We start from the raw sequence: 21,212 nt of genomic DNA on the forward strand, positions 1-21,212 counted from the left end.
ACCCTTTAGGTTCTGTCTCCATCCACTCACAAAAAGTTTAAATGTCTACATATCTCGCACAACAGATGCAAAGCAGTGGGCTTTTTTGGGTTCAAAGCAGCATTAATGCATCCCTTGCTAGGAACTCTCCCATTGTGACCTTAAATAGCATTAGTATTGGCAACATTTTTCCAAACAGGGAAAAGCAATTTCAACTCTGCACCATGTCTTGATGAGCAAAATGTAGCTACATTCATGAGTAGGGAAGCTGCTTTCAGAACATAAGGCAATTTATAAAATATCTTATCCAATGCGTCGGCAAAGAGTGGGAAGCATCAGACAGCAATAAGCACTACATGCAAAACATGGAGGGGATTCTTCTACAACCAAAGAGACAGAATGGACTTAAAGCTCCAATGCCCCTCATCTCTCACAGAAAGTATAGCCTATTAGCTTCAGAAACCTATGCAGGCAGATTCATTTGAACAACAATGATATTCAGTAAGCCTCACCGCACTGTAGTACCCTGCAAGAGAACAGGTATGCATTATCAAGCCCACACGCCAAGTTTCCTTCTAAGGGAAAGGACGTACACCTGCCACAGGGCTTTTGTGAAGATTATGTATATTGATGTTTCTGCAGTCTAGGGAGCCAGGCCCTACTTGCACAAAAGCAGCACAGGATTTTATTGAAGCCCTTGCTTTTACAGTAAATCCTCAAGCAACACCCAGAAGTCTGTAAAGTAGCACTGCCACCACACTAAGGTCAGCATAGGTTCCCCTGGTGTACATGTTACTCTGGTTACTCTTTCAGAAGTGGTCTAACAGTCTCAGGAAAGACAGCCTAGAACAAAGAGGGATGAAGCTTTGCAAAGCTTAGTCATGGATGAAATGTCCCAATGATATCGCTTGGTATGGGGAGACAGAATTATTTGAGAGGCCAAGCATCCTCAGTCATGTTTAGGACTCCATTTTGCTGAACAAACCTAAAGGAGAGAGGCTCTGCCCAGTAGGGTCTACAATCCATACAGAGAAGGGGAAGGGCAGGAGGGAAAATACAGCCATTAAAAGGTGAAGTAGAAGTGGCCCTAAGCAGGCCAGCAGTACAAATGGGAGCACAGTATTCTGCATCCCAGTCCAGTGCTCTAAGCAGTGGAGAGCTATTCTAGTCCAAACTGGCTAAAGGTTTTTTACTGCTCAAATCAGTGCTTTTTGTTGTACTCATGCCTGTGGTAGCAAGTACTGCCCTGTAAGACTTCAGATCAAATGGATCTAAAGCAGCCAGAAATTCTTTTGTATGTGGAACCTCAGGATGAGACTCTCCCACATCTAATTAGCAAATTTTGCTGACCCTGAAAAGTGACAATGCATTTTGCAGCAGTGCTGTTTCTTACAACAAAGGGAAAAAAGTCACGAGGATTCTCCAGCAGAAACATTACAGAAAGCCTTAGAATCTCTTGACCATATTTGGGGATATTCATTTTAACTTCATGCCCTGCACAACATATGTACATTTCCCTCCACAAAAAAGCATTATGGTAGATTTTATTACTTTACAATTCTCCTGCTACACAGCAGGTTTCTGTTTCACAGACCTCTGATGTGCCGTCTATAGCACACTTCCTGTTGACACAGCATGTGGAAATAAAAGCAGATACCAAGCTGAGCTCCTGATTCAGCGGCCTGTGTTGGGTTCAGTAGAAAACTATTTGTTGCTTGCACAGGGAGATCAATTTCAATGTGAAGCAGGGAGCTTCACTATCTCCTCATTCACCAGGGATCATAAGATGTTCATAGATTCATAGATGCTAGGGTCGGAAGGGACCTCAATAGATCATTGAGTCTGACCCCCTGCATAGGCAGGAAAGAGTGCTGGGTCTAGATGACCCCAGCCAGATGGTTATCTAACCTCCTCTTGAAGACCCCCAGGGTGGAAGAGAGCACCACCTCCCTTGGGAGCCCGTTCCAGGCCTTGGCCACTCTAACTGTGAAGAAGTTCTTCCTAATGTCCAATCTAAATCTGCTCTCTGCTAGCTTGTGGCCATTATTTCTTGTAACCCCCAGGGGCGCCTTGGTGAATAAAACTTCACCAATTCCCTTCTGCGCCCCTGTGATGAACTTACAGGCAGCCACAAGGCTGCCTCTCAACCTTCTCTTGCGGAGGCTGAAAAGGTCCAGGTTCTCCAGTCTCTCCTCGTAGGGCTTGGCCTGCAGGCCCTTAACCATACAAGTGGCCCTTCTCTGGACCCTCTCCAGGTTATCCACATCCCTCTTGAAGTGCGGCACCCAGAATTGCACACAGTACTCCAACTGCGGTCTGACCAGCGCCCGATAGAGGGGAAGTATCACCTCCTTGGACCTATTCGTCATGCATCTGCTGATGCACGATAAAGTGCCATTGGCTTTTCTGATGGCTTCGTCACACTGATAACTCGTGTTCATCTTGGAGTCCACTAGGACTCCAAGATCCCTTTCCTCTTCCATGCCACCCAGCAGGTCATTTCCTAGGCAGTAGGTATGCTGGACATTTTTCCTCCCTAGGTGCAGCACTTTGCATTTCTCCTTGTTGAACTGCATTCTGTTGTTTTCTGCCTACTTGTCCAACCTGTCCAGGTCTGCCTGCAGCTGTTCCCTGCCCTCCGGCGTGTCCACTTCTCCCCACAGTTTTGTGTCATTCACAAACTTGGACAGAGTACACTTCACTCCCTCGTCCAAGTCGCTGATGAAAAGACATTGAAGAGTATCGGTCCAAGGACCGAGCCCTGCCGGACCCCACTGCCCACACCCTTCCAGGTTGAAACCAACCCATCTACCACGACTCTCTGGGTGCGACCCTCTAGCCAATTCGCCACCCACCGGACTGTGCAGTCATCCAAGTCACAGCCTCTTAACTTGTTCACCAGTATGGGGTGGGATACCGTATCGAAGGCCTTCCTGAAGTCTAAGTATATGACATCCACCCCTACTCCTGCATCCAGGCGTTTTGTAACCTGGTCATAAAAAGAGACTAGATTAGTCAGGCATGATCTGCCTGCTACGAACCCGTGCTGGTTTCCCCTCAGCATAATTTGTCCTATATTTGTCTGTCCCCTCAGCATAATTTGTTCATATATAGTAAGCATTTTCAACTATTTAAACTGTCACATACCAGCACTGACTAACTTTGTTCTCAAAAAACGCTAAAGCCCAAGGCAGTGGAAGGCACAGAATCAACAAGTCCTTTCCAAATCAGGATCATCCAAGTAGGCTACATGCTTGCAGTGGTGCTGGGCAAAAAGACAATGTGTATTTCAATTTAAGTTAAGCTTTAATAGGTCAGAATAGCAGTAATGGGTAGTGCTGATGTGAGAATTTAAGGCTGGGATGTGGACTGGTATAAAGAAGCTCTGGCTTGAGTTCCTGGTTCTGCTACACACCACTCTGGATGACCGCAGGCATGTCAGTCAGCTTCTGCGTCCTCTTTCTCCATCAAAAAATAGAAATGAAGCCTTGAGATACAAAGACAAAAGTACTGTTTGTGCTAGAGATTATCAGTTGGATGCTTGGAAATTGTTTATTTTATACTGAACTTCTGATCCCCCCATGCAGTCTTCTACTAATGCTAATGCTCTCTGTAATACAACATTTATAAGCTCATTTTAACTCATTTTGGAAACACAAACCATTGTAGAAATAAACAATAGTCCAAAAGAGTTTAACAGAAAGTGGTAAGTGTATTTAACGTGCACATGTATACATGTGCACACGGAGCTTTAGAAGGTCAGAGAAAATTAAGCCCTTGCAACACAGTTCTACAGAAGAGTTCAGAGTACAATTCCTTTCTGTTTGAGTTCTATAGGTCTCTACAGTCATTTCAGTTTTCTAGTACTTTTCTAGGATTTGTCCAATCTTCTAACCCAATCTAGAGCATTCTCTTCATTGGCTTCATGACTGCACATATATCCTCAAGGAGGTGGTGTCCCTGAACTTAGCCACCGGGACTGTAACATCCAGTATATACCCAAGCAATTTCAAGCTTATAAAACAAGATGAGCCAGCCACATTATCTCACTAGTGTTCAAATGGAAACAGCTCTTCTAAATTAACCCTGGCCTCCTTAATGACAGAGTTTATTCCAGCAGATCTGCATTCTCATTGTCAGCTAGCAAGTCCTGAAAGCCATCTTTCCTCCTTGAAGCAGTCCGAAGGATTCAAGAGGGGGTAATACCAACCTGAAATCAGTTTTTCACCCTTATATCTCTATTGAGTCTACATTTATCTTTAATTTGCACCTTTGATGTTCTATAGCCATTACTTCCTAAGAGGTCAGTATATCTCACCACAAGTAACAAAGCCAGAAGAACTGGTGAGTGTCGTGTGACCTTTCCACAGGGTTAAAAAAAAAAAAAAAAGGAAGATCTTGCAACCATCTGGGCTCTGAGCTGTTCAGCAGAATTTGGTCCTGACCAGAACCTGTATCTTCTGTTTACACAGATGTCATTACTTTGGGCTACTGGCCTTCTGGCATTTATGGATCAGCCTAGCTTCTCATGGACCAAGTATGCGAGGGCTTCAATGGAGATGCTGGGTAAGGCCAGCACCAGGCACTCCTTCCATTTCTTTATGTAGTACTGTTGGAAGAAGGGGACAGAAGGCTGTTAGCCAACACAGATCTTTGCCTGCCATGCTTGCGATTTAGTGTGGCAAGGAAGGGAATGGCACTAAGTGAAAGTGGGGGTTGCCCTGACAGAACATTTTATGACCAGGAATTGCAGCCACTGCCCCCTTCTGCCCAACCAGACACTTATGTGTAAGGTTGATAATCCACTGCCATTAAACTGGCTTTTTTTTCAAACAAGTGCAGTCCAGTTTCTCCTTCAGTGTCTTAGCATTAAATAAGGCCTTTAAAAAAAAAATGGAAGGATCCAACTGAAGAAAGCCCACAAGCCAGGATGTGGGGAAGAGGTAAAAGGTGCAACTGGCCTGGAATGTGGCAATTACCATGCTGGCTAGTACCCGATTCACAGCTCCAAGAGTCATTCTTTCCCCCATACTTGATGCTTAAAGCCATGGTCCTACATCACAGAACACAGCTCACCCTTTCACCGAGTCAAAGCAATGCAATGCCCCCCAAAAAGCTGGCTCCAGCTGTCATTCATGTGACAAAATAAGCTAACTCCACACCAGAAGGGCTTCTGCTCACTTCCTCGATGCTCGGGAACCTTGTCTCTTCTGATGTTGCCTTTGAGGAAGCCTGAGCCAAACACAGAGAGAGGCTGATGTGACTGGAGCCAGGGGGACAGTTCCTTTACAGCTTAAAAAGGAACAACACTTGTCTCAGAAGCTGAAAACTCTGGCGTTGCTCCCAGCAAGTGATCTATCTGCTTAATTATGAAGTGGGTGTACGCATGCTGCTCCAGGATGCAGGTGTGCAACAATGAATCTGCTCCAACAAGACTGGCCTGTCAGACTAAACAACTGCTTACCCAAAGCTGGTGAGACTGCTTCAGTCAGCGTTGGCTACACCTGGGGTTTTGGACTAGTGCCCAGGCATTTTTGGACAAAGAGCAAGCCTCAGTTTACAGTCTCCTTACCTTTCTGCAAAGTGAAGAAGCCCATGCACTCTTTAATAGGATGATAGAAATTTTGCTCCCCCTGCTGGGTTAAAGAGAAAGTGTGACACTTGGGCACAAAGGAAGGTGCCCTGATGGACTGGAAGGACTGCTAGGAGAAGGCAAAGGGAAGCTTTAGACCTCCTAGAACACTTCTCCGCCTCTTCAGGAAAAGAGTTACTTCTCTGCTCCATTCAATCCTTCAAAAGATCAATTAAATACATGCTGGAGTCACCCAGATATAGAGAGAGAGAGAGAAAGATGCAGCCTGCCAAACACCAATGAGGCAGCCACATACTGCCTCCCTATTTAGTGCCACTTTTGCAAAATACACTTTTCCAGAACTTAAAATGGTTATTTCCTAACCCAAGTGAATTGCCAGCCCCAGCGCAGTAAAGTGGGCATCTAGTGCTGTCTGAGCTCTCAAAATTGTCGTCACAACAGTCCCTCAATACAAGGATAGCAGTCTTCCAGTAAATTAGGAAAGTCATCAGTGAGTCTGTAGATGACTGTGGAGGCTGATCTGAAATCTGTATGTTCAATTGCAGATGTGGCAAATAGTTCCCCAGGAGAAAGGAGCAGATCCTGGTGATATCAGGTATCCTTGATTCTTTCCTTTTGCCCACCTCTAGAGCAATGACCATCAGTGAGTTGGGAGTGCAGGACCCATGTTCAGAGCCAGTTGTCAGGCATCCTTATGACATGTCCTATCCAACAGAGCTGGTGCATCATCAACATGGTTTCAATGTTGGTGGTGTTTCCTTGAGTCAGAACACTGGCTTTCATTCTTCTGTCCTTCTGATATGGATGATTTTCCAAAGGCATTACCAATGGTAATGTTCCAGAATTTGGGGGTGTTTTCAATGTTTTCAGCTGGCCTCACCCCCCCCCCCATCCCATGTCCCTGCCATCATGGCAGCGCTCCACCATGCTACCACCTCCTGTCCCAACTCTGTACTCGCACTCTGATTGGTTGTTTCAGTCAGCCAATCAGAGTGCAAATAAAGCATTATGGACAGACAGACGGATAGATTACGGATTTTATATTAGAATTGTAATGTATTCAGGAGCAGCTGGTCGGTTTATGGTGGGTTGGTAACATTTTTGTGAAGTTGACCATGAGTCCAAGCATTTCATGTACTTCTCAGAAGCAATCAAGAGTGGTTCTTCAATTGAGTGGGCACACACAACACAATCTTCCCCATGCTAAAGATCGGTAATGGACTTGTTGGTTTATCTTGGATTTGGAACGTAACTGGTCGATGTGAAAGAGATTCACATTCATGTCATATGGGACGCTGACTCCCGATGGAACTCTCTCAGCAATGAGGTGTGGAATAGCTGCACTATAGATGGAAAGGGGTGTTGGTACAATCATACATCCTTGCTTGACTCCAGTTCTAATAGTGAAGGGTCCTATTTCTGAGCCACTGCTTAAGACAGTTGTGATCACGTTGTCATGAAGGATTCTGATAATGGTAACAAATTTTGTTGGGCATCCAAAATCTCACGAGAATATTACATAGGGCCTCTGATTGAAGTAAAGGCCATAGGTCAATGAAGGCCATGCAAGATCTTGGTGTTGCTCGCAGTACTTCTGCAGCTGTCTAGCAACAAAGATCATATCTATTGTATCTTAGTGGTCTGAAACCACATTGGGAACTGGGTAGAAAACAGCTCTCAAAATAGCTGACCGCTAGCATGTTTACCAAGCAGAGCATAGGCTATTATTAGATTTTAGTCAGAGGTCTTACTGAGTGCATCCCCACATGCAGGGGCAACTTTGTGCCACAACTTTTTGCTGCTGTGCATGCCCCTGCACGTGTGCTTTGGTGCAAGACAAAATGCCCCATTTGGGGCAAACTGTCTTTTCCCCACTTCTCCCATCTCCCAGTGTGCTGGAGGAGCCAAAGCAAAACTGAAGGAAGGGAGAACCAAGTCTCCACATGCACCAGCACATGCTTCTGTGGCATGCGCCATGCCCCCCCTTTTTTTTTTTGCTTTTTTTTTTTTGGCAGGGGGGAGGGGAGGAGGGGGTTTGCTACTGGAATTTTCCAGTAGCAAATTTTGCCCATGCTGCAAATCTGCAGTGTGGGGTACATGTAACGTGCCAGGCATGCAGTTTATAGCACCACAAAGAGACCTGTGGCACCACAAGCCACACATGCCTGCACATCTGGATCCAGCCACTGAAGGCAACAATGGCATTCTGGTGTAAACTACAATGGTTTGCATGAACGTGTGCCCCCGGAGGCTGGGGACGCATGGCAACTGCCCACAAGCGGCGGAGGCAGCAGCAGCGGAGGTGTGGCAGCAGCAAACAGGGAGCTCCCACAGGTGGCCACGGGGGGGAGGGTGGCGAACACCAACCAGTGGTCGGCGACCACCTGCAGATGCCACTGGCAGCATTGTCAGCAAGGGGGGAGGTGGCGAGCGATGACTGCCTGCAGGTGCTGCCAGCAGGGTCCAGTGGTGCTCCTTTCAGGGGGTGCACTGCCAATGTCAGGGGGTACATGTGCACCCGCATGCACCCCCTACGCATCGCCAGTGATGGTTTGTAATCATTTTCAGCACTACTTCACAGCAGGCAATTTTTTTTTTTTCATCTTGGACACCTGGGCTAGGGACAGAAATTATACATAACCCAGTATAAGTGATCAGAAATGGGTTCAAATCTGTAACACAGCAGAAGTTCACTGCACATAAACCTCTTTCAAAATGGCAGAAACTAGTTTAAGATAAGCCTGGATGGATGTAGTATCAGACTTAACTGATTTAGGTTAAATTAGTTTACTGAACTTCTGTCCCAGATCCCCTCCAGATTCACATTAACTCAGTCTCCTAGCATCTCAGGTTGCTTTGCTCCCTCCCCTCCTCCTCGTAAGGTAGGCCAAGCTGTCTGCTCCAGCTGAGCAGGGAGGTATGCTCTAGCACTCCTCAGCTTCTGGCTGGGCCACTGCAAGCATGTGGCTGCATTTCTGGAATCAAAGTCGAATGTCTGTTTGCTTGCTTACTGGTTCAATCTACGCAGCTTAGACTAACCTGAGAAGCCTGAATTGATTAAGCCTTGGGCTTTTTGACTATCTGTACCTAGCCCCGGTCATGCAAAACAGGAGTCTCTGACATCTACTTAAATCAGATCCTGGCTCTTAAATCCAAAATTGTGACTCCAACTCTGTCATCAAAGCCATTCCTCAGGGAATTGGGATGCAGCACAGTGGCTTTATACCACAGTTTTTATGCCTCTCCTTCATACCATAGCTGGACAGACTGTTGCTATAAGCCAGAGTTACCTCAGTTTAGACACTTTATCTCCAGCTAAATAGGGGCTCCTTCTAGCAACCAGGAATTAATGGGACATGGAAAATGCTCTGAGGTTGGGGGTTAAGGGAGGACCAATAAAAGACTGCAGCTCTACTTTCCCTGTGAATTCGCCTGCAATGCTGGTCTCCTGTGTTGGCCACTTAAGTCAACACTGCACCTGCTTTGCACCACCAGTCATAATGTAGTTACAAACAGGACAAAGGTTGGTCTGATCCATGGCGTGAGATCTTTTCTACCTTTACTAAGACTATGATGCTGGAAAAGAACATGTACTGTGTTCACTCTGTGGGCCTGGAAAGGTAAGTAAAGATTAAGGAGGGAAATAAAATATATTGGTCCACATGGTGCATCTAAAAGGAAGAAGGGAAGAGAATAATATCTCAGGTTTCCCCGAGATAAATGTTAGGTCAGCACAGAGAGAGCTCAGCCAGGATATGGCAGCTTACACTGTTCACTATGCAGCACAGAAACATGAATACCTGGCACCTGAACCTAACCAGAGCATAGCAGGGCCTCAACATCAACTAGGAAACACAGAAAGCTGATGCTTCTGGTGCTGCCCTACCTGATTTTACCCATTTGGGGTATCAAGGAGAGACTAGAGAAAAAACAAAACAAAACATGATTTCTACATTGCTAAAAGGATGCATTTTTAAGAGTTTCTAACCGACAGCACTAAAAACTAGAGTGTTGCAGTTACACCATCACAGACAGGTTCAGCCCATGTAGCTGCGGTGCACAGCTCTGGTCCTGGAAGGAACACTTCAACAGGTAGTTGAGTTTGAGCTCTGGCCAGTCTGGTATGGGTGGCAGCTTGGGTCAGTGCCATAATATTTCAAATGATCTTTTTATCTGTCTACCAGAAAGTGGCCTAAAATAAAACTCAAGGTACAGGTACATGGCTTTTGGGGAATGAGCTAGACTTCACTAGAGGCAAAACTCTACCCTCTCAAGTCAGAAGGTACCATAGTAGCACGCACCCCAGTACAATGAAGTACCCTTGCACTGTATACACACAATCCATTTTCCTCTCCTCAGCCTTTGTGCTTTCAATCACTTTTGCAGATCATAATCCATACACTCACTGATGAAAGTTTATATCCCAAATACGCAGTCATCTCTATCTATACCACCCTATGCTGGTAGAGGTTAATGATGTTAAAACAGTCCACACAAGACTGAGTTAACATTCTTGAACCAGATGCCGTGAGACAGGCAGAATGGCAACAGAAAATAATCCCTTTGGACAGAACCACTTCAAATCAGCAAAGAACTGACATTTTTTCAGTGCTAGTTATAGTACAGCTCTGTCTCCAGTGACACTGGCCACAAGTACTACACAAGTTTACACATTATTAACAAGGTATTAACTGGTCAGGGAACGGACACCAACTGCAACACTAGCTAGAAGTGCCTGACTAATGTTGTCAGCCAAGGGCAATCACAGCAGATGTCTGTTAGTCCACAGGAAGCATCAAAGTTCACTGCTTTCGCGCCAACATTAGATGGCAGCAGATAGCTGTAAACGGATTGAGGGCAGAGCTAGACCAACACCACTGGGGGGAGGGAGGGGGAGCTGCGATGAAGCTGCTGAACTACACTTACTCTTTCTGTTTCCCTCTGCCGGACCCATCTGGAGCATGCACCAGTACAAGTGACCTAATCTTTATTCCAGAATTCAAGGCAGTAAAAATGGGAGCCCTTGAGACTTCCTACAGCAATGCCTAAAAACTACATGCAGAATCTCATGTACTCTAAGCAGGCTACATTATCTGTCAGGATTTCTAACGAGCTCAAGACACTAGTGGTTCAGAAATACTGCCAGAATTACATTTAGCCAGTGTATACAAAGTATTAAGCAGCTGTTAACACCACGTCTTGCACTAATTAGCAGTTTGTGACGCTCCCAATTTAGCTTTTTTAGAACAACTGCTATATTTTAAATACTGATAAGCAGCACTATCAAACTTGCAGCTAGTACAGCAGATTAATCTCATCTGGAACATTCATTATTATTTAGACCATTTGTGATTCAAACCACAAAACACAGCTCCCTTGCTGCCAAATTTCTGGGCCTGTGGGAAACTCTATGGGCCACGTGACAACGCGAGGGGTCAGATCTGGCCCATGGGCTGGGGTTTGAGCCCCCTCTCTCGGCAAATACTGGACTGCATCCTACTGTCATAAATTGTAATATCACACTTCTGACATCTCATGAAGTAGGGTGATGCCTGCAAAAAACTTATGCCTCTCTGAACCACTTAGTCTGTAAGGCAGGGGTGGATTAAGATTCACTGGGGCCCGGGGCCCGCTCCTATGGCCCGCAGCTCCCCGTAACCCACGGCCTGCCCAGCAGCCACGGGCTCCATCCCTGGCTGGTACAGCTGAAGCAGCAGCCAGAGCAGGTTGCTCCGCCCCCCCCAGCCCACAGCGGCTGCTCCTGCCCACAGGTCCACGCTGAAGATGGCACCAGGGGTGTAGAGCTGCTGCCTGCAGGGCACACGTGATGCAGACCAAGCTCCGGGGGCGGCTGCTCGCCCCACCGTGGCTCAGTCCAGAGCAGTGGTGCCTGGCAACCACAGCCAGCCACATTGCATGCGCCCAGCTCGGCTGCTGGTTTCATCCACGGCGAGGCAGGGGCCCAGCTGGCCCATGCATTAATCTGCCTATGCCCTAATATTTTCTCTCTCTGGGAGTTGTCAGCAGAGACTGAATCTGAGGCCTCTGGGATTTAATACGAGGTTCTACTGTCTGAGTTAATCCATTGCTAGGTTAGAAGCAGGTCCCTAAATAGAGTGGAACAGCACCATATTCATGGTTGTGTTATATAACTTTCTCAGCACATTAATGGAAAGAGTAACATCAGAAACAACCAGTGGATTTTTTTATGGCAGGATTCTCAGACATAGTGAGCCACTATCTATCTTAATCATGGAAATAAAAGGTAAAGAATCTGATTAGAAAAGATAATGAGCAAGCTATCCCTGAGTCACTAATACCCAGCACTAGATTTCATTAGAGCTATGAAATTAAAGAACACCCTCTACACAGATTCAAATTCACCTAGAAAGCTACTACAAGCAGACCCTTGGATCTCATTTTTCACTTACACAGATACATCTGAAGGACAAAAAGGACACACAAATGCACGCAACCGACTGACAAGATATGGCGAGGATGATGGTTAAGAAGAGAACATACGTCATTATTGTGGCGTCATTATATCCTTAGGGCAGAAACTAGCTTTTTGTTCTGTTTGTACAGTACCTAACACAGCTTGTGTCTAACGCAAGATGGCCTCATCCACGACTGCACCTCCTTGGTTCTACCATGACGCTGATAGGACAATAATGTGTAAACCTTATAAAGGAAAAGCTGATACCCACAACAGAACACACTGTACTTATTAATTAAAATTAATTTTGCATATATTAAACACTAATTGCTAACCTACCTCCTTTCCGCAGAAGATAGATGGGCACAACATAAAGCATCACGTGCTGGATGTAATAAATCTCCATCTCAAATGGAAGCTGAGGAAAAAAGGAAACCATTCATAAATATTTGTTGTTGTTCACAACTGATTTACAAAGCACCTTTGCTAACATTAAGCATGCTGCAAACTATCTACATACAGCGAAAGGGTTTACATTTCTTCAGGTCCAACCAAAATGCAGCCACTTGCAGGGTAGAAAGCAAAAGCAGCACTACATAACAGGTTCACTTCTGCAGGGAAGAACAGCTGTATACAATTCTACCCAGAAAAGTTTAGAAGAGAACGTGCAACTAGCCATGTCAGAATAAAGACAGAAAAACAGGGCCTGCAGCCCGGTTCTAATAAGTGCTACAAATGTTTTGTGGCAATAGTTATGTCCATAGCATAATCTTGCCATTAACCACCATAATGCCACTCTACACAGACTGCCTCCTCAATTAGAAACAGTGCAGCTACTTCCACATGGTGGTTGGAGTGGACTAATGAACCTTGCTGAGAGTTAATGCCAATTAGCCTGCCCGGGTAGACATAGCTGCACTGTTCCTGACTCAGGAAGCAGGCTGCCAGTCAGCACTACCAGAAATGGTAAGTTTACCATCCAGACACTGTCTCCAAGTACCATGGGTATTTGTCCCTAAGTAGCCTTGGAAACCGATACAGCCACCACTATTTCCTTGCATCTCATCTGAAAAGCTTGGTACCTGTGATCCCAGACTGGTGTAATGATTCAGCAATGCTTGTTTCACCTAGAAAATTGTCCCATGGTGGCAGCAGAAAGGCATCCTACCTGTCCTTAACTGTTATGTAGTACTGCTGGCGATTCAACTGGAATTCAACCTACTGCCTCTTCCTTCAGTGTCAAAAGCCACATTATAATTCCTTGGAATTTAATTTATTTTCCAGCTTCTTGTGCTAATCAGGGGGTACCAAATGTACTATCCCTTGCTACTGACAGTCTGAATTTCTCGAGTACTAGAAACAAAATAGAGGAGTAGTTCCAGAGGAAAGAATTGCAAAGATAGCAGCCAGACAGAAAAGCAAAAAAAAATGAACCACCTGAGCCCATTCTCTGTTCTCCCCCAGTAACTTGTTGCTATCCTAATTACCAGCACCATAAGGCAAAAACAAAAACAGAAACCAAGCAGGAGAAAGTATAAGATGGCAAAGCACATACAAAGAACTGTATATAAACCATCTAGGTGCACAAAAGTAAAAGGGTCCACTTTCTAAACAATACATTTCCAAATGCATAGAAAAAATAAGAAATAACCATACCCATTTATACATCTTACATAACAATCTTCAAGCCAGCAGAGATTAATGCAAATTACAGCAATCCATACACAAATATTTTAAACTACCACAATTCCCTTAAACCAGCAAAATCAATATAGAGAAAAAAGTCTGAATCTTAAAGCTGTGTAACAGTCATGGAAAGGAGATTCTTAATTAACGTGAATCAGACATGGTGAGGCAGATTGCCAATAATTCAAGAGAATACATAACAATATACCATTTTGTGTGGTTAGCTGAACTCATTTTTCCTCTTAGGGGAGAAAATACATAGAAATAATTTGAGGCATAACTAGTGATACATATTTCAAGGTTGAATTTGAGTCCTTTGACACTGGGCTAAATTGGCACAGACCAGTTCCAGTCAGGTGTTACTGTATTTTGTTAAAAGACAGAACATTGTACTGGGGAAAGCTTGATGCAATACATTTTCTAAAAATCATCTGTCCAGGATGTTTCTCTGTTTCTTTATCTGTAATTTAAATTACTATAAAATGGATTCAGATGAGCGCTTCAAAGATATAAAATTTTACAAATGACACAGAAAATTTAGGTTCAAAATTCAAATCTGGTCCCATGATTATATGTGTGGTTCACTTCTAAAAAGCAGAAATACGGACTTATGTCCCTAATATAATAATTCAGATGTGCAAACCAGATGCTATTACCATCATTTTAGACTGAAATCTCAAAGAATAATACACTAAAATTCATACCATTCAACCCAACCCAAAACCAAACCATTAGCCCCAGGACAAACAGACCCACACTGTAGTCTGATGCTAATAATGTTCCAAAACACCACGGCCTGGTCCATCTTTTGTACTGATGCTTCAGAGATGCACATCTCCCTCCCACATCTCCCCTTCCATGTTGTGGAACTGGATCAATATCATGCTGAACTGGTAATGCTGCAAGTCATCATGATCCATGTTTTAAATGTCAATGTTTTAATCGGATAACAGGGGTCAATGTTTTAAACATATGAATCTACAGTTTCAACAGACAGACAAGCAAAAGGAGAGGCTGAGCATGAAGCTCTCCATGTTCCAAGAGCTGGTAGCAGCAGTCGCAGCAGAAAGACAATATAGGATTCTATTAACAGAAAAAATGTTTTTCTTCTTTTAGCCTTACTCTAGTATAAAAAAAGAAAAAAATATATAATATTTAGACTCTGCTAGCCTTGGTTGCCACTGACTGATCATGTTTAACAGCAGAGCAACCTGGTTCCAAAACCATGATATTCAGACAACTATTGTGGAAGAAAAGTCTGAAAGGCTTATAGGGAATATATGCCCAAACATTCTACAATAAAAACATAAAATGATTAAGCAATAGCATGCAAAAGCACGAAGTTCCTTGGAAGCTCTAAATTTTTTTGTTTCAACTTTTTCAGTAACTCACAAGAGAGAAAGAAGCTGAGGGCACAAATAAGAGAATGAGAAACAAACCAACTTGAAAAGGGCTGAAATTGGCTTCAGCAAGTAGGAGATGATTTGTAATACTGTACTACTGTAAAGTTCATGCTACGGAAACAATAGCTCCAGATCTAAACAATGCAACACATTGCATTCATGCCTGGCAAGGAGCCTCCTCTATCTGCCATCTGCAATTTCATAAGGGCTTCTGCACTAGATCAGTCAACACGAGGGTCGGTTACACAAACATTTTACTGGGGACACTTTTGAGAACAGCCCAACCCTTGTTTTGTTGCAACAGCGCTGACAGTATTTACTGTGTAAAACAAACATTTTCATGCTATGAAAGATTGATTGTTCTGTGGCTTGGCTAATTGTGCAAGTACATTTCCTGGTAAGATACAGACAGCACTAGCTTCCTTTTTACATAACGAGGCACTTAAAGCTATACAGTCAGGTTACAAAGAGAAAGAGCACACAAAGAAGATGGACTGTATGGCCATACAGGATCCTGCCTCACCCAGTGCTAGGATCTGATAAATATTTGTGCCATGGAGTGATAATCAGGGATCCTGGTTTTCTCTGATTTAAAAAAATCCCATCTTAGGTTTAAAAAGATGTAACCCCAAATCCACATTTTTCTGTGATTAAAGTGAAACAGAAAGACAGAGGGAGAGGGATGCTTCATTTTAAACACAGAAAAATGTGGATTTGGGGTTATGTCCTTTTAACTGAAAATTGGGGATTTTTTTTTTAAATCAGAGAAAACCAGGATCCCTGGTGATAATACGCATGAGCAACCATTTATGTAACAAGAGCTAAGGTGGTAAAAAATGGCCAAGTGCCTCCCAAATGAGGACAGTGAAAAAAGGGACCAGTCCAGGATTTAAGGGATTCTGTATACTTCTACTAGCAAATAATTTAACATGCAACAGTTTTAGAAATCTAAAATGGAAGGCAGCACTGTGCAGGCATTTTAGGCATGAAGCAAGCCTGCTAACTGAATACTGGCCCTGAAATGCATGAGTTAACAAAAGTACACCCCTGAAACATGGAAGATGCTGAATTTTAGCCAATTCTGGATTTGAAACTTCATTGCAGAACAACAAGAAAGACTTTTTACCTCCTTGCCTGCCATCTGACAGCTCCAGGGAAGGAATTCTACCTGATCAACACATCAAAGAGCTACTCAACACAGGTCACAAAGACACTTCCATGGACCCAGAGGGACAGCCTTCCATCTTCAGCTCCCTCTGTGCAAAAATGAAGTTTATTTCCTACCTATGAGGACTTTGTACCATCTTGTACCACCTACACTTTCCCAGAGCCTGACGAAGGGACTTTGATCCCGAAAGCTTGCAGAAAAGGACAGTTTTCTTGCCATTTTCCAGTTGGTCTAATAAAAGGTTTCATTTTGGAACCAAGAGTTCTAGTTTTTTGTATGAGTTAACAAAAGGCACAGAAGGCAGATGGCACAAATAGCAAAAAGGCCCATGGTCTCAAACCTCAGATTCCTACAAAAGAAAGGACCTTGCTCAAGGGCCCCAGGGGTGTCCTTCTCCCCAGTCAAATCCACTGGATGAAGCAAAGCAGGACTTTCCAAGGGTGGCAGTAGCCTTAGAAGCAAAGCTTTTTCAACCTATTCATTCTGACAGTTTATCACCACCAGCCCCCCAACCCAGCAATATTATCGACATACTGATTGGCTGCCTCCCCTTTCCCTTTCAGGCTACCTGAACCACTGACCCTGATGCCAAGCTAGCTGTTTCCTGGCAATAAGGTAAAAAACTACAGAAACCCAATTGTTAGAGCAGAACTGGGCAAGACATTAGACAGCATACGCCAGCGGTTTTCAATCTGCATTGCACAACACCCTGAGGTTCCACAACAGGTCATCAGGGGTTCTGCAAAGAGACTAGGGGTAATGGCAGAGCAGGAGGCCAGGATGCAGTGCCCCACCACTACCAGGCCAGACCGCCTGGCTCCATGTCAGCTTACAGGGCCCACAGCGCCACGGGCAGGGGTTCTGCAGCAGCAGAAGTGACATGAAAGGTTCTGTGGCTTTAGGAAGTTACACAACCACTGGTATACTATACAGTGCTGTCCTGCAGTGGGGGAAGGGACTGCAGGACTGAATAGATCTTTGCCACCTATTTCTGTGGTTCTGTATAAATCACTATTGCTTGGCATTTGCCACTTTCAGTGTCCTTTTAGTATCAGGGTCAATGCCATTTCTCAATTAGGCCAGAACATGTGAGACTTTTTTAGCTTCTGAACGTACAAGTAGTTCTAGTTACTATTTGAAAGATATATGCAGTGTCAGAGGCAATAAAAGAGTTCCCAATGCTGAATGTTGCACACTGTCTTGTTTCAGTTCATCAGAAAGACATGACCATGTCATGTAAAAACCTGGTTCACCAGGTCACAGGACTCAGTAATGATGGAAAAACTGATACTCGAAACACAAGGGGAAGTGACTCTCTAAGTTTAGCTCCTTTTCTCATAGTCTTCAAACAAGTAAGGGCACAAGTCTTTCTTCCATTATCAGACATTTTATCTCCCACTAACACTCCATTCTAGACCCCCAAAATTTACCACATTATTCAAAATAACCAGTAATCTCTCTTTTAAAAGTTTTGGGGCATTGTTATTTGTAGTTTTTAAAACTAACATTTAAAGCTATTGTGGAATTACAAGATTTCTTACAGGAAAGTCTTTTTTTTCATGGATGCCCAAAGATTTTTAATACAGATATAACGTTACATATTGATTGAAAAGACCAGTAAACAAATTTGCAATACACATATTTCATGAAAACATGCACGAAGGCCCTGAAAACTAAACCAAGATCAAAATACATTGATGCAGAATTGCAGAAACTATTTAGTTTCAAACCACTCAATTTTAAGGGTTTGGGTTTTTTTAAATCAAGTTCGCTCTGGAAAAATATTTGCCTTTTTTCCCCCCAGAAAGAACATGACTCATAATGCATTCACATCTGTTGCTTGCTGCTAAAAGCAGCCCAGCAGGACACAGATTCAACAGTGCCCCTCCCCAGGGCACATGGTAATGGGCTTACTGGATGCTTTCTAAGAATCATGAATATGATGCTAAGATTTTAAAGTCTTCATTTCACATACTGGTAGGATGTGGACTACTGCATCTCTGCATCATCTGAACTTGTGGGTATCCCTTTTAACTGCTTCTAAGGCCTTTGGCAAAGGAGATACAGTTTGTGATACCTGGAGCACTAAAGGATAGGATCTTTCCTGTGCCCATCTCAGATTTCCATCAGACTGATACAGTGGTACAGCAGAAGATAACCATCTCAGTCCCTGTACTTGCCGGGCAGTTGACAACAGACCCAAGGGAAGTAATCAGTTGGCTCAAGCCCTTACTCCAAGAAATCTCAACAACCATAAACCTAAGAGTTCATATGCCTTAGGTCCGACTTGAATCTGCCAGGGCATCCATCCAGTGCCTGGATGCAAGGGCTATGTTAAGCCTCTTTTCAAGGCAGCAGTTTGCTTTTAGTTTGAGAGAAGCCAGGTTAAAGGCAGACGTTTGAGAAAAGACAGAGTATGCACAATGAACTACCTCTCTGTTCAGTTTGGGAGGTGTCTGCTCTCTTCTCTCTCTTTTTGTTTTTAAAAAGAAAAAACAAGAAATTGTGCTACTCCTCTTGGTTCCATCAGTCACTGGTAGTATAGGAGCACCTTGAAGCATGTTGCTTTTGTTTGCAGAGACACCCCCGAACACCTGGGTAGGGAGCTCCCTCCAACATCCTCATTATGAGCTGCTGGTCAAGAAGAAAACAAGAAAATCCTTAAACTCCTTCTAGATTCTAGGCTATTCTGAAGCTCATCTGTCTGTATTGATGCCACAACAACACCAGTCATCAGCTATTGTCCTGGATACAGTCAATATAGGGTCTTCAAGGTAAGCCAGGAATGGAGTGTTTTCATGACAGCAGGACCTGCTGAGCAAGCAGCCCAGACTGTGCTTCAACCTTTTAAACACATTTGAATTACTGGAACGAAGCTGAATGTAGTACTGGAATGACACTGCGAGCAGCTACCAGGCCTCATTACACAGCTAGCTGGTACCTCTGATAACACATCTTTGATGGTGACAGGCATTATCCCACCAATCTGCTAGTCCACTGATAGCTTTGAACATCTTTTAATAGGGAAGAGGCAGTTGACAGATCAGAAGAATGGCCTAATTGAGACCTGCAAACTAAATGTTATTTTACAAGTGGCATTTGGAAAAGAGCAAGTCTGCAATAAATACAGCTTAACTCAGTCCTGCAAGAAGTCCATTCCCCCCAAAAGGCCAAAGCTGGTGAGCTGCCAAAAAGCTGACACACAATGAAGAGTTACTTTCACATTATTCACACAGCTCTCTAGCTTGGACATCAGGCAAGGTACCTGGCATAGGGCAGATAAGAGTATTCCCATATATCTTTGTCAGAATGTAAGAGAAGGGAAAAAAATGGAACATTAAAATATTGCTAGCATGAAGGGCAGCAACAAAACCCTTTAAAATAGAGGCATTAAGGCTGCAGAAAGGGGCCAGCTGCAAAATGACAAGTGTATCGGTTCTGAAGCAGATTCACCTAAAATTTTTTACCTTAACAATTTCTTAAATCACATTTTAGAGGCAGACTTTCATTCAGCTTTCCTACTACCACCACAGAGGTTCATAACTGGGTTTAAATAGAAAGTGATGAACTTTGATGACAATGTCAGGTTGAAACGGACGTCTCCACCAGCACTATTCTGCTACCATACACTTGGTAGAGGGAAGTGTATCATCATCACCAAGGATCTGGGTTTTCCCTAATAAAAAATAGCAAATACTCTGATAAAACCCCCCAAATCCATGATTAAAATGAAACATCCTCTCTATATATAGGTATCAACTGCACACAATGTTTTATTGATATATTTACAATGTTAAAGCAATTCGGAAGCCTACCAGTGCCTCAATTACTATAATAAAATAAATTGTAAATATCTATACATTTTGGCATTTGATTTTGGGTTTCTTATCATGGAAAACCAGACAGGCAGGGAACGCCTCACCAGGGTGACACAGGGCTCGCAGCAGCAAGGAGCTTCCCCGTCCAGGCCCACTCTGCTCTGCCATACCAGGTCCCACCCACTAGGCTGCAGAGGTCTCGGGAGAATGTAGCAAGACAGGGAGTCCAAACCCGCACCCAACCCACACACAGATCTGGGGGACGGGTCCCCCCTTACCCCCTCTGGGAGTGTGCACAGCAGCAGAGAGCCAGCCCCACCCCTCCCCCACCTCCCAGATGAGCCACCCATGGCCCTGTCCTGCTCCCCACCAGGGCCCTGCGGCTGCACATTCCAGTCCTGGGCCCCAAGCGCCATGTATTGCCTGGCTAGGTAGCAGCCCCAGCCCAACTCCCTCCCTCCTTCCCTCCCAATGGGGACTCACTTCCCCCTTCCCCCCTACTCCCATACTTGCCTGCAGGAGCTGCTCTCCAGGCTGCCTGGTGGCAAAGTGTATATACCCTGCCTGACCACCCTCCTCCCACTCCCCGCAGCCCCTTGCAGGCTGCAACTCTCCCAGCCTGCAGAGAGCTCTTTGCAAAAGCGAAAATCCAGGTGTTTCTGCTTTAAAATGAGAAATCCGTGGGTAAAAAGAGAAATCCACATTTTTCTCTGTTTTCCCTTGGGACACGGAAAACCCAGATCCCCTGATTATCACACTTGAATTTAACAGTAATTCAGCAGTTTCATCCACCAGTTACATCCAACTTAAATTTTCAATTGGCACAGTCAGTGACCTAATGAATAGAAGAGGAGAAAGTCTGCCTTTGCTATGAGAGGCAAATGCAGTCCAGTATGCAGGAATGCAATCTAGAGAGTAGTAAAGGAACATGAATTTGGTGTGAAGACTTCTAAAACAGAAAAAGTGGAGGAACTGGGGTAACCAGAGTGGGAACTAATCCCACATGAAATAGGAGGTTGAGGAAAACTTATTTTTTGTTAGGTCACAAAAACTAGAAAAAACCCAAATAGGTCAAACCCCAGTATTCAAGTGCAGTTCCTAATTTGATGATCAATGTGTTTCCAAATAT

General features: G+C 44.2%; 1 protein-coding gene across 3 annotated transcripts in view; it reads right to left on the reverse strand.

Moving 5' to 3' along the window:
- The window catches only part of TMEM164 (transmembrane protein 164), a 98,622-nt gene that overhangs the window by 7,381 nt on the left and 70,029 nt on the right, over positions 1 to 21,212 (reverse strand). For all 3 annotated transcript variants that reach the window (XR_002090341.2, XM_059732816.1, XM_019487809.2), the window contains one exon: positions 12,348 to 12,426. Coding sequence is in view for 2 of the 3 variants with exons in the window: in XM_059732816.1 (XP_059588799.1) it covers positions 12,348 to 12,426 (79 nt within the window). In the remaining variant the exon portion in view is untranslated. The remainder of the gene's footprint in view (positions 1 to 12,347; positions 12,427 to 21,212) is intronic.

The sequence above is a fragment of the Alligator mississippiensis genome, chromosome 8 (assembly GCF_030867095.1).
Source record: "Alligator mississippiensis isolate rAllMis1 chromosome 8, rAllMis1, whole genome shotgun sequence".
Lineage (NCBI taxonomy): Eukaryota > Metazoa > Chordata > Crocodylia > Alligatoridae > Alligator > Alligator mississippiensis.